Genomic DNA, 17,155 nt, shown 5'->3' on the forward strand with positions numbered 1-17,155 from the left:
GAAGTTTTCTTTTCTTGGACTCTTCTAATTCTCTTTGTCTTTCATGACAAATTTTTATTTTTCATTCACTATTAGTTTTATTATTAACTTTCATTATTTTATTTTTATTAACTCTTATTAACTTTTAGTTTATGCCACATTATGAATAAAACAATCTCTTATTTTTATAAACCTTATTTGGATACGTGTTATCTCTGCCTCTGGCTCATGAATCCCTTCCTCCATTATATTGATTGATCCCTGAGGAAATTTTCCATCTTGGTCTCCACAGCAATCTCTCGTAATGCTTTAGAACATAGTAGGCATTTAGAAAATGCTTTGTTAATGAATGTTCATGAATAATGAATGAATGATGTTGTATCTGAAGGGGCTAGTGAGCTCAAGCATGTAAGCCATTGTGGCCCTAATCAAGTGCACAGCTAACAACTTCCACCGATGGTATGTTACATGGAGAGAGAGAGAGAGAGAGAGAGAGAGAGAGAGAGAGAGAGAGAGAGAGAGAGAGAGAGAGAGAGAGAGAGAGTGTGTGTGTGTGTTCAAGGCCAACAATGATAACTTGCAGTCCCAAAATCAACCACACTATGTTCATTTTATTTACTACAGCTAATTTGGATTTTTTGCAAGCAGACTTTAGAAGAATGTTGTTTGGAAAATGTTAAATTACAATGCAAAAGCCTCTTACCTTCTGAGCCTCAATAATTTCTTTTCCCAAGCTAATAGCATAACATATCTGCAGAAAAAAAAGGAAAATTAGAGGTTTGGGAAAAGCACATTGAATTTCAGGAAAGCATTTCATTTTCCTTGATGTGAGTGAGGAGAATGGAAGTCTGGGGTGTAGGAAATTAGCATTGTACTCATGGGAATTAGTTTGAAACACTTGAATGGGGAAGACTTGAGTTGAAATTTGACCTTAGACACTTAGTCACTGGCTGTGTGACCTTGGACAAGTCACTTAATCCTATTTCCCTCAGTTTCCTCATGTGTAAAGTGTACTGGAGAAATAAATGGCAAACCATTCCAGTATCTTTGTCAAGAAAGGCCCAAATAGGATCACACAGAGTCCTGAACAACAAGAGACTGAACAACAAAAACTGGAGTTTTGTGCCTGCAGGCAACCCAGCCTCTTAGGTAAAGGAAATGCTGATAGGTTTTGGAAGAATCTTAGAGGACAACCCATACCTTTCCATAATAGGTCATTTTTCTCTAGTCTAAATACTATTAAAAAAAACCCCAATAATGACTTTGGAAATCAACTTTAACTCTTGGGGCCTCAGTTTCCTCAAATGTAAAATCACCACAGATGGCTCATTTTAACTCTAGGATCCTAGGACCCTAAGTCACTTAATCTCCCTGGGTCTCAGTATCTTTATCTGTAAAATGAACGGGCTGGACTAGATGACCAGCTCAGGTTCCAAGACCGGATGACTTCCTATCTGATGGTCTGCCCTTCCCCCTGCTCCTCTGTGCATAGCACAGGCTGGTAGATTGTTGATGACGAAGGTCTTCAAAAGCATCCTTGTTAGAGGCTGTCTTCTTCCTTATTCATTTTCCCCTACAAGTTGACTCCAGCCCTCTTTGCCTTATTCATTTCTTTCTTTTTTTTTACAAGAGTCTTAGGTTGGATTTAAACTCAGGTCCTCCTGCTGCCACCGCCTAGTGCCCCTGCCTTACCCATTTCTTTAAGACTTATAAAGTGCTTGGCAGAAGCTGTTTTTTCAGTCGTATCTAGCTCTTCAAGACCTCATTTGGGATTTTCTTGGAAAAAAATACTGTTGAGGTTTGCTATTTCCTGCTCCAGCTCATTTTCCAGATGAGTAAACCAAGGCAAACAGGATTAAGAAATGCTTATGGAACTGAGGGTGAAGTAAAAACCGAAAGCAATAATAATAATGATGATGAGGAAAGCTAGTATTTCTAACTTCAATTTGCCTTCTCAAGAGGCAAGAGGGAAGGAATGGAGAAAATCTGAAACTCAAAATTTTTAAGAAAATATTAAAATTATTTTTGCATGTAATTGAAAAAATAAAATTAAAAATTGTTTTTAAAATCTCTGCTCAAGGTGGGGGGAGGAAGTTAGGAAAGAATCAAAACAGAAATTTAGCACAACCTTTTCTCCTTCTGTGTTGCTCTCAAATACATAGGTACTCAGGGATTCTTCTCCAGCAGACTCAGGAATACGCACGACAAAACCAACTAATCTCTTATTTTCTTGATGGGCCGCAAACTGTGTGACGCTGGTGAGTTCAAACTGAAAGCACATAGAAAACATTGAATTTCATGGAACTCAGCAAGGTGAATAGAAAAGAGGAAGCCAACCTCGACTTAAGAATGGACAGATACTTACACTGGCCCTTGTTACTTGGGTTTGAGGGTCAATCAGCCTGGAATGTGAAAAGAAGAAATGGCAATGAGAAAATTATGTTCTCAGAAAAGCTTACTGCTCTAGAACTGGGGCTCTTAACCTCCTTTGTCACGGGTCCTTTTGGCAGGCTGGTGAAGCCTATGGACCCGTTCTAAGAACGATAAGGTACTTAAGGGTGTAAAATAGGACTACAGAAGAAACCAAGGATAAAGAAATCAGGATAGTTTTATTTATTTATTTATTTAAGGCAATGGGGTTAAGTGGCTTAGTGTCTGAGGTCACATTTGAACTCAGGTCCTCCTGACTCTAGGGCCAGTACTCTATTCACTGCACCACCTAGTTGTCCCCCCCCCCCAGACAGTTTTTTAAAGCCAGGTTGACAGATTCCAAGTAGGAGCCCCTTCATAGCTCTTTTTGTGGTGGAAAATTGGAATTGGCAACTACAGGGCTGCCCATCATCTGGAAAACCAGTCATGGCATATGAATGAAATGGAACATTACTGTGCCATAAGAAATGATCAAAGGGGTGGTTTCAGTGAAACCTGAGAAGACTTGCAAGAACAGATGCAGAGTAAAGTGAATGGAATCATGAGAATAATTGTTATAATAACAATGTTGCAGTAATAAATAACTTTGAAAGTCTTAAGATGTAATGACTGACTATGATGCAGGAGAACAAATGATCAAAAATGCCATCTGCCTCCTGACAGAAGGTGATAGACTCTAGATGAAGAATGGGATCCAATTTGTTTTCTTGACTCTGATTATTATGAGGGTTTTCTTTTTCTTTTTTTTCTTGGTTTTTGGAGGGCATTGGGGTAAAATGACTTGCCCAAGGTCACATAGCTAGGTTATTAAGTATCTAAGGTCAGATTTGAACTCAGGTCCTCTTGACTCCAGGTCCGGTGTTCTATCCACTGCATCACCTAGCTAGCCCTCTTTTTTCTTTTCTAATCAATGGTAAGGCCTAGGAGAGAAAAGGTGACAAGGAGAAAAAATAGGTTTTTAATTAAAAAAAAAATAATTTTTTTAACCATAGAAGACTATGGTTAAGCCTATGACCTCCAAAATACATTTTCCAAGTATCCAATGGTGTTGTAGGGCACTAAGTTAAAGACTTATTGCTGTTGACTCATTTCAGTTGTGCCCGACTCTCTCTACCTCCATTCTTGGCAGAGAGACTAGAGTGGTTTGCCATTTCCTTCTCCAACTCATTTTACAGATGAGGAAAATGATTTGCCAAGGGCCACAGCTAGTGAATGTCTGAGGCCAAATTTGAATTCTAGACCTGGTACTCTTCACTGTGTCACCTAGCTGCCCCAAGGTTGGAATGTTTATGAGGTTCCAGCTCCTTTTGTCTACCTTTGTCACACCAATCCTAACTCACATAAACCAATCCTACTGGTCTATAATCTAGACAGAACTTCTTGCCTGGGGTGAAGTTACATGGGTAGCTTCCTTTACCAAGACTGGAAGCCAGGGCCAACAAGAAGTCAGAAGCAAATGTCTCCTTTCGCTATGTGTCCAATGTGGCGATGTCATATAGCTAATGAACCCCAGATCTAGATGAGAAGGTGGTGGGACCCCGACAACCATACCTCAGAGCTTTGCTGGTGACCATCAGGTGTGATTCGGTCATACGGAAGATATTGTGGATCGCCCGGGCAGCCAACACTTGCCGCATGGCTTCATAAATCACCTCGCTGGTGCTGTCTGTTTTGACGGCCATGGATCCTAAAAACCGAACTATGAACATCTGCTGCAACAGTGAATCTGTAAGGGCAAAAACAGCTTCTTCTCAAGGGCGTGTGGGCTCTGTGCCTGTGGCCTTGGTGGCCTTTTCAATAGGTCCCCCTTTGGGGATCAGATGTTTTCCTCTGTTAGATACTTCAGCAAGCAGGATCTCAAGACCCTCCAATTTCACCTTCTCCCATCTCCTTCCCCTCTGTTGTTATAGGCCCCAAACTGTCTCCAGGCTCGAGATGCCCCTGGGGACACCTGAGCCTCTTCCTTTGGCCAGACACTATCATTGTTATCATTTTTTCAGTTACTTGTGAACTTGGTACAAGATTCATTAGCTTAATAGCAAAACCAGAAAGAGATCTCTTCTTTGTGTGGAAAATAAGGCACCTGGGCCAGAGGATTTCTAAGGATCCCTCCTAGCTCTGACATTCTCTGTCCCAAGATCTTTCCCAGCTCTGATATTCAGTGTTTTAATGTCCCTCCCCAGTCCCTGTATTCTCTGCTCTTAGTTCCTTCCCAGCTCTGACATTTCATTTTCCAGCTCATTTGACAGATGTGGAAACTGAGGCAAAGAGGGTAAAGTGAGTTTCCTGGTGCCTTCTTGACTCTAGATCCAATGCTCTCTATACTGAAGCACTCAGTTGCCTGGATTTGAATCTCACCTCTAACACTAAGGCTCAGGGAAAGACTGTGTCTTTAGTGAGCCTTAGTTTCTCCAATCTGTGAACCAGACAGGGTGATTAGGAAGAAAGTGCTTTGTAAGCCTTAAAGTATCCTAGAATAAAGAATTCCTACCTTAAATGATTTGATTCATATTTATGTAGGAATTTTTGAGTATTTGAGTATTTGAATGACAGGTCATTCATGGCTGTCAGCAAACTAAGGGTTTTAGTGGTGAACAGAAGCACCAAACAGGTCCTCATGAACACATTTGTTGCTATCTGGTGCCACTGGATGGGTGCTAGCTCCTCCTAGTGTGTTAGTATTCTCCCTCCTTTGGACAGGTTAACCTGCCTCACTCCTCATGTTTGTCCTTCCTTCCCTTTTTTCTTTTTTTCTCTTTTTTTAGTTTTTGCAAGGCACTGGGGATAAGTGGCTTGCCCAAGGCTACACAACTAGGTAATTACTAAGTGTCTGAGGTCGGATTTGAACTCAGGTCCTCCTGACTCCGGGGCCAGTGCTCTATTCACTACAGCACCTAGCTGCTCCTTGTCTTTCTTTCTCAAAGTAGACCATGACATCAGGGAGGTGATATTTTGACAAACACATGATTTGGATTTGAGCGATGGGAGACTGTGCTAAGTCACCAGTCTCACTTTTCTCCTCCAGTCATCTGGATCCAGTGACCAGATATGAATCAAGATGACCAGGGATGGTTCTGGATGCGAGGCAATTGGGGTTAAGTGACTTGCCTGAAGTCACACAGCTAGGAAGTATCTGAGGTCAAATTTGACCTCAGATCCTCCTGACTCCAGGGCTGGCGCTCTTCACACTATGCCATCTAGCTACTTCATCCTAACCCTCTTTTGACAAATGAGGAAATTAAGGCCAAGACTTGATTGAAGTCTCTTAGCTACAGCAGCAGAAATGGGATCAGACCCCTCTGCCTTCCTGGCCCAGTCTTTTCCTCCAGTCATCACAAGACCCACTGATAAGACCAAAGATTTCTAGTTTTCTCTTTATTTTAGACAGTCAACTCTCACTACCCCTCCTCCATTTTCCTCCACACCCAAGTTGAAGTGATACGTTCAAGTTTACCCAATGTACCCCAGTCAGGATCTGAACACGGGTCTCTTTGTCCCCTAAACTTGACTCTCTCTGCTAAGCCACACTTCGCACTGCCTCTCGTGGACATCGGGGAACCACCCCCTCCAAAATGAAAAACTTAGAGGATTTGGGAGTTCCAGGTGGCACGTTTGAGAAATGTGTTTCAATTGCCTTTAAATTTCATCTTCCCAACAAACTGAGGAGAGAGTAGCCGCTCTGTGAAGGCAGAGACCACATGTCCTTTCTGGGTGTCACTCCCTGGCCCTTTCTCATGTGTCCTTTATACAGAGAAGCTATGGGAGGGTCCATATGGGAGGACACAGCCCCAGCTGTTGGGGAGGGCGATGAGGACCTCGAACATCTCAAGCTCAGGTCACTGCACTGAACAGAAGGAGCCAACAAACCGGGTACTGACCCTCCTCGCTGGAGTCCTTTTCATCTGCAGATTCACCAAATGGGTTTGTACGCCTGGGCAGGGAGGGAAGGAAAAGGCAGAGAGATACAATTAATTATAGTAATGGTTAGCATTTCTAGAGGACTTCAATTTTGTGGAACACTTTACAAATAACTAGGAAGTTGGTGCTGCTGTGACCCTCATTTTCTTTTATTTTTTATTGTCTTAATTTTTTTTTTTTTGCAAGGCCATGGGGTTAAATGACTTGCCTGATGTCACACAGGTAGGGAATTATTAAGTGTCTGAGGCTGGATTTGAACTCAGCTACTCCTGACTCCAGGGCTGGTGCTTTATCCACTGCGCCACCTAGCTGCCCCTGTCTTCTAAATTTGAGTAGATACTTTATTTATTTTTCCAACTACATATAATTGTTTCCCTCATTTTAGAGATGAGGACAAGGAGGTAGACAGAGGTGGAGTGACTTGCCCAAGGTCTACGAGAGTGACAGAGGCTAGACTGGAACTCAAGTCTTCCTGTTCACTGACCCACCTAGTTGCTTTAGGAGACTGGTCAGAAAGATGCCAGAAATGTCTCTTGTCTTGATGTGATCCTCTAGTTTCCCTCCTCCCTCTTCCCCATTCTTCTCTCCCCATCCCTCCATCCCACGTCATTTCCCATGAAGTCGGAATCTCACTCCTTACCTGCCACTTCGATTCTGGTCCAAGAATTCGGTAGCAGGAAGGACGATGTCAAATTGAATAGGTGTTCCGGGTACGATTAGCTGGTCAGCATCAGGGACTTTAGCAGGTGTGCTGGGAACCGTCTTGTCATTTTCTAAATCTGAATGTTTCCGGTTCTGGCTGGGGTACAAATGAGAAGAAGGAAACAAATCAAGCTAACGTTCCACTGGAGAACCACAGGTGAAAAAAACAGTTTTATTCAACATGTCAAATGTAGAATAACTGAATAAAAATCATGATCAGATCAAGTTTCCTTCCTGGCTCAATAATACTCAATAGCTCCCCAGTGCTTTCTGAGAATTCCAGCACTGCCCCTGTGGTCGTCGTCGAGGGAACCAAACTTTGAGACCTGGCAGGTGCCTCTGCTGGTGATGGTGGTACCCCTACCCTCAGCAGCCAAAACTACTGGAAGATTTCAAAGGAAACAGATATGGGTGTAAATGACATTGAGGAGATAGCATTATCCATCTGCTTGAGGGCACAATGGATAGAACTCTGGGGCTGAAGCCAGGAAGACCTGAGTTCAAATCCAGCTTTAGACACGCACTACTTGAGTGACTGGACATCATAGAATACAGTCTACTTCACTATTCTTTTCTCTAAAATGGAGCAATGAATCCCCTCTACCACCATGTAGAGTTGTGAGGATAAAGTGACTTAATATTTATATGCACTTTGCAAACCTTAGAGCATTATATAAATGCCAAATATTATTTATGTATTTGTTCATATAGATTCTCACACACACACACACACACAGAGGGCAAGTCACTCCAGTACTTTTTGCCAAGAAAACCCCCAATGGAGTCACAAAGAGTTGGACATGACTGAAAACCAATTGAATGAAAACAACAATAGTCACCCATCCACCTATCTATCCATCCATTCATCCTTCCTATCATCCATCCATCCATCCAATTTCCTCCCTCCTTTCCTCCCTCCCTCCCTCCCTCCTTCCTTCCTCTCTCCTCCCTCCCCTCTCCTTCCCTTCTTCCTTCCTTCCTTCCCTCCATCACTCCTTCCTTCCCTCCTTCTTTCCTTCCTCCCTTCCTTGAATCCATGTGTGCATGCAGAAATAGGCAAATCCTGAGTGTACACTGAAGAAAGAATACAGCCACACCATTATGTGGCTCTTTTCTCAATATTAAGGAGACTTTTTTTTGTACAAAAGCAACACAAAGTCATTTAATGAAGTCCCTGGATCATGAGAGCTTTTTATCATCATGTGTTTTCGCAGTCAGTGAAAACTAACAGCCACTTGGAAAGGGTTCTTATGCACGAAAACCAATGATATGACCATAATAATGCCTATGTATAGAGTACCTACAATATCAGGCATTTGGCTAGGCATTTTCACAAATACGATCTCATTTGATCTTCAAAACAACTCTGGGAGGCAGGTGCTACTTGTACCTCATTTTGCAACTGAAGAAACTGAGTCACCCAGAAGTTAAGTGACTTGTCCAGGGTCATCCAGCTAGTATTAGAGGCTAGATTTAACTCAAGTCATCCTGACTCCAGGTCTAGCTCTGCGCCCACCCCTGCACCACCCATAGCTGTCTGGTAGCAGTCGATAGGTATTTATTAAGCACCTACTATATGCTAGATCCTGTGCAAGGTTTGGGGGACGTAAAGACAAAAATAAAAAGAGTTCTTCTCCTCTAGGGGTGATTTACCTTGAGCGTGAGGGGTCCTGTTTTTTCCCAAAGCTTGTGATTGGCGTCACTGCCTGGAGGGCTGTCTGATTCAACTTGATGGCCACGGCCTGGAAGGGATCAATCAATCAATCTATCGATCAATCAAAAAGCACATATTAAGTGCCCATGTTCCAGGCACTGGGAAATACAAAGGAAAAAAAAAGTAACAAAGTCCTGCCCTCAAGGGCAGTGTAACTGGGGAAAATAATATACCTATATGGACAGCTAGGTGGTGGCCAGGAACATCTGAATTCAAATCCTGCCTCAGACACTTATTAGCTTTGTGATCTTGGGTCAGGTCTCCAAACCTCAGTTTCCTCGTCTGTAAAATGAGGTTGATATAACACCGGCCTCCTAGGACCTTTTGAGAATAATCAAATGTGCTTAGTAAACCTTAAAAGGTTCTCTGTGTTAGATAGGAAGCAAATAAGAACTCTATTACATACACAATTGATATGTTTTTGGGGGGGAGAATTTGGGTAGATCAGGACAGGCCAGAGAAGATGGCCCTGGAGATGAGATCAGAATGAAAACTGAGGATATTGAGAGATCGCAATGAGGAGTGGGAACATTCCAGGCATGGGAGACCCCTGGAGCAAATTCATGGAGGTGGGAAACAGTATCACAGATGAGGACCACTAAGAGGTCATTCATTTGTTAGACTTAAGTGTTGATGTGTATCAAGGCTCTCAAGGTAAGTTGGGGGCAGGTTGGGAAACATTTTTAATGTCCAAAGAGGAGTTTATATTTATCTTTTTTTTTTTTTTTTTTGCAAGGCGATGGGGTTAAGTGACTTGCCCAAGGCCACACAGCTAGGTCATTATTAAGTGTCTGAGGCCAAATTTGAACTCAGGTCCTCCTGACTCCAGGGCTGGTGCTCTATCCATTGAGCCACCTACCTGCCCCTATATTTATCTTCATAGGAAGCCAGTGGGGTTTACGGAGTGAGATCGGACTTGGATTTTAGGAAAATCATTTTGGCAGCCATGTGGAGGCTGTATCAAAGAGGGGAAGAGACTTTGAGGCAGGGAGGCCAAGAAGCCACAAACTCAGCCCTGGGAGAGCCTGGGCTCTGGCCCTTCACTGCCTGAGAAAATGGGTTGACAGTCAATCAGCTGATCTACTTTTTAAGGGCCTATTATGGGTCAGGCACTGGGCTAACTGAGCATACCCCACACCTGGGCTTACCTCAGGGTTGTCGGTCAGGTAGATCTGCCTGGAGATGTTGTTGATGGCACAAATCCACTGCAAAGGACAAGGAAACACAGTCAATTTTTAAATCAACCCTCCCACCAGGGAAAATGACTCAAAGGGGCAAAAGACTTTACCTCCTCATTTTCCTTTTTGCTTTCAGCTTGAAGGGTTATCCCCCTAAAATAAAACACATTCAAAGAAACATTTTTTACATGCATTTAACTCAGTTTCCCCTTTGGGCTCAGGCTGGTATTAGGGATAGTATGGGATGCTGTATTTAAAGACGAGAGACCTGGGTTCACATCCCACTTCATTCATTGCTCCAGGAACTTTTCTCTGTTCCAAGCACTGGAGACCCAAAGATAAAAGCAAATCACAACCTTCCCTCAAGGAGCTTATATTTTATCTGTAGGAGAAGAAAGTGGACTAAAACAAATCATAAGATCACAAGACCTAGAGATGCAGTGCAGCCTCCTCATTAGCTAGGATGATGATGATAATGATGATAATGATAATGATGATGATGATGATGTTTGTCCTTCATTCTCAATGAAGACCTTGACATCAGGGAGGTGATGCCATGATAAGCAAGAGAATTAGATTTGCCTCACTTTCTCCTCCAGAGTCATCTAGATCCAATGATCAGATATAGATCAGGACAACTGGAGATGGCCCTGAATGAATTAGCCAGGAGGTAGCTAGGGGGCACCAGAGCACTGGAAACTGGACTCACGAGAACCTGAGTTCAAATTTTGCTCACACACTCATCAACCGTGAGACCCTGGGCAAGTGACATCACCTTGTCTGCTTGTTTCACCTCTCTCTCTCTCTCCCCCTCCCTCCTTTTCTTTTCTTTTCTTTCTTTTCCTTCCTTCCTTCCTTCCTTCCTTCCTTCCTTCCCTCCTTCCTTCCTTCCCTCCTTCCTTCCTTCCTTCCTTCCTTCCTTCCTTCCTTCCTTCCTTCCTTCCTTCCTTCCTTCCTTCCTTCCTTCCTTCCTTCCTTCCTCTCCTTTGTCTTTGCATGGCAATGGGGTTAAGTGACTTGCCCAAGGCCACACAGCTAGGTAATTATTAAGTGTCTGAGGCCGGATGTGAACTCAGGGACTTCTGACTCCAGGGCCGGTGCTCTATCCACTGTGTCACCCAGCCGCCCCTTCCACTCCTCTTTCCATGTTGTGCCTCTAAATTAACCACACACCACCTCCCACTCTTTCCTCCCCCCAATCCCATTCCTTAGCCCAAGCTGAAAGGCAGATGTAGAGAGTGGGGCCATCCTGGGCCTGATGTTTTGGTCTGAGTATGTGGCATCTGATGATCATCAGAAACCACCTAGTCCAACTCCATCATTTTATAGATGAGGAAACTGAGCCCTGGAAGAAGGGAGTTGCTCAAGTTCGCACAGGTGGGAAGCATCAGAGATGGGAATGTTGTCTCCTGGGGTTGTGTTCTTTCCATCATACCCTTTATGCCACACTGGTTCAACCTTCCTAGCAGCAGTGACAAGATCACTGTCTCTGGAGTCAAGGAACTTAGGTTCAAATCCTACTTCTGATGCTTTTTGGCTTTGTGACTTTGGGCAAGCCATTTAAACTGTTTGCCTCAGTTTCCTCATCTGTAAAATACACCATGATTATTATTGACAGAAGAGGAAACTGAGGCTTGCCCAGTGTCACACAGAAATGCTTAATTTCAGTTAGAGATTTAATGAAAATAAAAATGAAATTTTTTCCATCCAAGTTCAGGGATCCTTTAAATCAAGGTTAAGAATTCCTAATTTAGGGGCAACCAGGTGGCTCAGTGGATAGCCCTGGAGTCAGGATGATCTGAGTTCAAAATCGGCTTCAGACACTAAATAATTACTTAACTGTGTCACCTTGGGCAAATCACTTAACCCCATTGCTTTCAAGAAATAATAACAAACACCCCCCCCCCCAAGAATCCCTCATTTAATTAGGAAGTAAGAATAGAGAAACAGGAAGGGGAAGGACAGCAAGGGAATAAGGTTCATTGTTATAAAACTGAGTTACCAGGGGAGTAACTTGTTGCTTCCCTTGCAAAGCATCCTAATTTAAATGGATTTCCTTTTCTGGGCCCCAGGGACAATAATATAATAATATAATAATGAGCACCCTGGAGGAACCCTTTAAAATAACAAGGGAGCTTCAAAAGCCAGATAATAATGGCCATAATAGAGTAGCTGACTCTAGAGGGCGCCCTAATATCTAGAAAAGGTTTTCCATAACCCCTCAGTCAGATCAGAACCATAAACAGTGTTAATCCCCATTTCAAAGATGGAAAAAACTGATGTTCAGACTGAAGATGAGTAAATGACTCACCTTCCAGCCTGCTCATTGCTTTACACAGATTATCTCCCAGCAAGCCTGGTAGGAAGATGCTGTTATTATTCCCATTTTACAGATGAGGAGATGGAGGTTATAAGATGATTATTATCCATAATCAAACCGATAAATGGTGGACATTTCTATAGTTCTCTTTAAGGACTACAAAAAACTTTACCTGGATCATCTCATAATAGTCCTGGGAAGGAGCTACAAGTATTATCGGTCCCATTTACAGAGGAGAAAACAGATGCAGAGCAATTACTGCTGTCATTCATAATAATTGGGAGCATTTCTCTAGTCTGAAGGGCTACAAAGCACATCACAAAGATTACCTGCATCATTTGAACGCATAACAATCTTTTAAGGTAGGGATGCTACAGGCTCTCACACCCCCCCCCCCATTTATAGTGGATGGACCTGAGGCACTGGTCTAGGGTCAACCAGTTAGGAAGTATCTATGGCAGGATTCAAACTCGGGCCTTCCTGATTCCAGGTTAACACTGGCATATACTCTATGCATCACCTTGCATCTGTAGATACGAGAAAGGTGCAAGGTTGACCAGGGTCAAACTCAACCAGAAACAGATCAGGGCTCCCCGAGAAGCATAGACTGATGACTTTTTCAGTAATTTTTCTGTTGTCTGACTCTTTGTGCCTCTATTTGGGGTTTTCTTGGAAGAGAAAGTGGAGGGCTTTGTCATTTCTTTCTCCAGCTCATTTTATAGATGAGGCAATTGAGACTAAAAGGGTGAAGTGCCTTATCCAGGGTTACACAGTTCATAAGTGTCTGAGGCTGAATTTGAACTCCACTACCAGTCAGGTACCCACATACTAACTTAGAAAACCACAAATTAACACTATCTAAACTGTATTTTTATTTATTTTGTTAACATTTCCCAATTACTTTTTTTTTTGGTTGGGCAATGGGGTTAAGGGACTTGGCCAAAGTCACACAGCTATGTATGCATCAAGTTTCTGAGGTTGGATTTAAACTCAGGTCGGTCCTCCTGATGCCAGGGCCAGTGCTCTATCCACTGCACCATTTAGCTACCCTCTCCCAATTATATAAATTTTTTTACGAGGCAATGGGGTTAAGTGGTTTGCCCAAGGCCACACAGCTAGGTAATTATTAAGTGTCTGAGGCTGGATTTGAACTCAGGTCCTCCTGACTCCAGGGCTTGTGCTCCATCCACGGTGCCACCTAGCCACCCCTTCCCAATTATATTTTAATCTAGTTCAGGCCTCCAACTGGCAGTGAGTTTGACACCTCTAGTGTAGACCATGAGAAAAAATTTAAGCTCATGAATGACAAAAGCATTATTTCAGGTTTTAAGTCACATTTACTACCTTGTATATACTGGGTCAGTCTGATATGATGGATAGACAGCTGGTTTTAGAGTCAGAAAGACCTGAGTTCAAGTCTTGCCTCTGAAATGTCTTAGCGGGGTGACCCTGACTATTTCACTTTACACCCTAATGCTCTAGGCGGCCTTCTAAGAATACAATTTACAAAGAAAGTATTTCACTCTACCAATTAAATCCCAGTCTGGTCTAAAGCTAGATAAATATATTTATATAATCTATAGATATATGTGTAGATATACTTACCCATAATGCATATGTTTCTATATATGCAGGGTAAGTCCATTTATAGTATTTGCACAATACCATCTGTATACATATCTACATATGTTTACATGCATGCACATACTAATACACATACACTATAGATTAGGTATTCCCACACAAATCACAGGATATTTCTTTTGTGATCAGAAGCAAAGTCCTCCTTAAATTGCCTCTCTAAAGGAGGTTGCCATCTGGAATAGAGTTATTTGCTTAAAATTAATATAATAAGGACTCTCCCCCAAAGTCAATAATACTCAGCGATCAAGGGGGGTAGAATGAGGCCCTCCCAGGGAGGGGCATGGACCCAAATCTTGTATGTGGTCAATGATCTACTAAGCCTCTGGGAAATCAAGAAGGTGGGACCAGCTCCCAACCCCGTCCTCCCCCGTGAAATGCCAGAATCATACGATTTTCCCGTCGGGGTCGTGATCTGGAAACAGTAGCGCCGGTCCTCACAGTCCACTGCCATGACAGAGCAATTGTCCAGGTCCTGGATCAAACCTCCAGCCACGGCTCCCCGAGGCTGACACATGAGGTTCCCACCTTGAGTGAAGAAGTAGAGCCTCTCCCACGTGGTGGTGACCAGTCCAGTTTTGCTGCAGGAAATAACCAGACTTGAAAAGACCCTTCAGGGACAGAAATGAGGATGCTGCCCACCGCAGACATGCATAATGATTTAGAACTGGCAGATAGCTTCATCCAAATTATCTCACTTGAGCTTCCCCACACTTAAGAACTACAGGTGCTCTTAGAGACGAGGCGACTGAGGCATGAAGTTAGGTGACATCTCCAGGGTCACACAGCTAGTAACTATCAAGTTGGGATTTGGCTCAGTATTATGCCAACCAATTTTTATTTCATTTTTTACATTTTAGTATTTATTTTTCCCAATTATACGTAAAAACAATTTTTAACATTTGTTTTTAAAACTGAGTTCCAGTTGGTGCAGTGAATAGAGCACCAGCCCTGGAATCAGGAGGACCTGAGTTCAAATGTGACCTTAGATACTTAATAATTTCCTAGTTATGTGACCCTGGGCAAGTCACTTTACCCCACTGCCTTGAAAAAAAACAAACAAAAAAGGCTGAGTTCCAAATTCTCTCCTTCCTTGCCCTCTCCCCTCATTGAGAAAATAAGCCATTTAATATAGATTATCCATGTGTAGGCTTGGAAAACTTATGTCCGTATTAGTCATGATCCAAGAGAATACAGCCCAATATTAAAACTCAAGAAAAAAAAAGTGCACTAGTGTGCTTTGATCTGCGTTCAGTTCTTTCTCTGGGAACAGATAACATTTTTCATCCTAAGTCTAAACCTTGAGAGTTGTCATTGTATTGCTGAGAGTAGTTAAATCAAATACAGTTGGGGCGGCTAGGTGGTGCAGTGGACAGAGCACCGGCCCTGGAGTCAGGAGGACCTGAGTTCAAATCCGGCCTCAGACACTTAATCATTGCCTAGCTGGGTGGCCTTGGGCAAGTCACTTAACCCCACTGCCTTGTAAAAACAAGCCAACTAAAAAACATCCAATACAGGTGATCTTCTACAATACCACTGTTACCATGTACAATGTCCCCTTAGTTCTAGCCACTTTACTTTATGTCATTTGTAGAAGTCTTTCCAGGTTCCAGTGAAGTATTTTTTGGCAAGGCAATGGGGTTAAGTGACTTACCCAAGGTCACCCAGCTAGATAATGATTAAGGCTAAATTTGAACTCAGGTCCCCCTGACTCCAGGGCTGGTGCTCCATCCACTGTGCCACCTAGCTGCTCCACCAATCAATTTTTAAAAAGCAATTAAGCACTGAATAAACCTACTGTGTGCCAGATCCTGTCTTGAAAGACAGAATCCAAGAGCCTCTCTCCTCAAGGAAATTTATGGCCTTTAATTTCCAGTGTTACACCAATAAAATCACAGGTTTGGACCAAAGAAAGTTAGGTAGTGTTTATTATGAAGCCTCCAGTGGACAATGGGACCACATGAGACCATTCTCTGAGTTACAGAGATACAGTGGATGTCTGTTGGGGGACAGTCTAAACTGGGGGCTCTTGGTCTAGGGCCCAACAGATTTCAGGAAGTAAGTGAACTTAGATGGGGGGAAATTACATTTTTTATTTTGATAGAATTGATTTCCTTAATTCTCTGCATTTTATTTATACCTTTAAAAAAACTAACATTCTAAGAGAGGGTTCAGAGACTTTACAAGATTGTGAAAGCATCTAGGACATGCATACACACACACACACACACACACACACACACAAGATTAAAACCCCTCATCTGAATAACTTTCTCAGCAAATCCTTTTTTGGGGGTGAGGGAGAACATCAAGAAATATGCCCCCCCATCTCTTACATTAGCAAGCACTGTGGGAAAAATGGTCCCCTAAGAGCCAGTGATAACAAGCCCTGGCTGCTAAATTGATGAGCAGATGGGCATGAGAGGCCTACACTAGAAGACAAGGCCAGAAGTCCAACCCTTCATTTTACAGTTGGGAAAACTGAGGAGCCTGGAGAAGAAGTGATGATGTTCATCAGGTAGTAGCAACTGATGGACTCTGGATGGTCTTGTGGGCCACTATCCTCTGGATTCTTTGTAATAAGTGACTTTTGTGGATCAAATTTGTGATTTTACTAATCAAAGATGAGATGCTTTGAGAGGAAGGGCTCGCTGATGCTTTGTCTCTGTAAGCCCAACACCTGGTATCCTGACTGGCACACAGCTTAATAAATATATATTGATTGCTTTTTTTTAATTGGTATAATACGGAGGCAATTTGAATCTGCCTCCAATCCATCTCATCTTCCACCATCTCCTGCTGCTTTCCCACACTGATCTCTTAAGGACGTCCTATTTTAATGTTCCTTTGAATCTGCTCAGGAACAACAATATTGTGTGATGATCAGCTGTGATGACTAATTTGTTGATCGATTCCTGCTTTTCTCACAACACAGGGATCAAAGACAATTCTAAAAGACTCATGATGGAAAATGCCATCCATGACCAGAGAGAGATCTTTGGAGTCTGACTGCAGACAGACACAAGCAGGCCATTTTCACTTTTTTAAGTTTGCTTGTTTTTTCTTTCTTTTGGTTTTTCTCTTTTGCTCTGATTCTTCTTTTACAACCTGACGAATATGGAAATATGTTTAAAATAATTGTGTATGTATAACCTTGGGGAGAAGGAGAGGGGAAGGAGGGAGAAAATTTTGAAACTCAAAATCTTATAAAAAATGAATGTTGAAAACTATATATGTAATTGAAAATAATAAAATATTACTATTTTTTTTTAA

At 42.5% G+C, this 17,155-nt stretch overlaps 1 protein-coding gene across 1 annotated transcript in view; it reads right to left on the bottom strand.

Moving 5' to 3' along the window:
• The window catches only part of APPL2 (adaptor protein, phosphotyrosine interacting with PH domain and leucine zipper 2), a 76,972-nt gene that overhangs the window by 1,772 nt on the left and 58,045 nt on the right, over nucleotides 1-17,155 (bottom strand). Inside the window, exons 11-20 of the mRNA XM_074226758.1 lie at nucleotides 14,275-14,463; nucleotides 10,032-10,074; nucleotides 9,892-9,948; nucleotides 8,683-8,771; nucleotides 6,968-7,126; nucleotides 6,288-6,340; nucleotides 3,961-4,135; nucleotides 2,345-2,381; nucleotides 2,108-2,248; nucleotides 683-730 (exon numbers count right to left, since the gene is read on the bottom strand). Coding sequence (XP_074082859.1) covers nucleotides 683-730; nucleotides 2,108-2,248; nucleotides 2,345-2,381; nucleotides 3,961-4,135; nucleotides 6,288-6,340; nucleotides 6,968-7,126; nucleotides 8,683-8,771; nucleotides 9,892-9,948; nucleotides 10,032-10,074; nucleotides 14,275-14,463 — 991 coding nt within the window. The remainder of the gene's footprint in view (nucleotides 1-682; nucleotides 731-2,107; nucleotides 2,249-2,344; nucleotides 2,382-3,960; nucleotides 4,136-6,287; nucleotides 6,341-6,967; nucleotides 7,127-8,682; nucleotides 8,772-9,891; nucleotides 9,949-10,031; nucleotides 10,075-14,274; nucleotides 14,464-17,155) is intronic.

This window comes from Macrotis lagotis, chromosome 2 (assembly GCF_037893015.1).
Source record: "Macrotis lagotis isolate mMagLag1 chromosome 2, bilby.v1.9.chrom.fasta, whole genome shotgun sequence".
Classification (NCBI taxonomy): domain Eukaryota; kingdom Metazoa; phylum Chordata; class Mammalia; order Peramelemorphia; family Peramelidae; genus Macrotis; species Macrotis lagotis.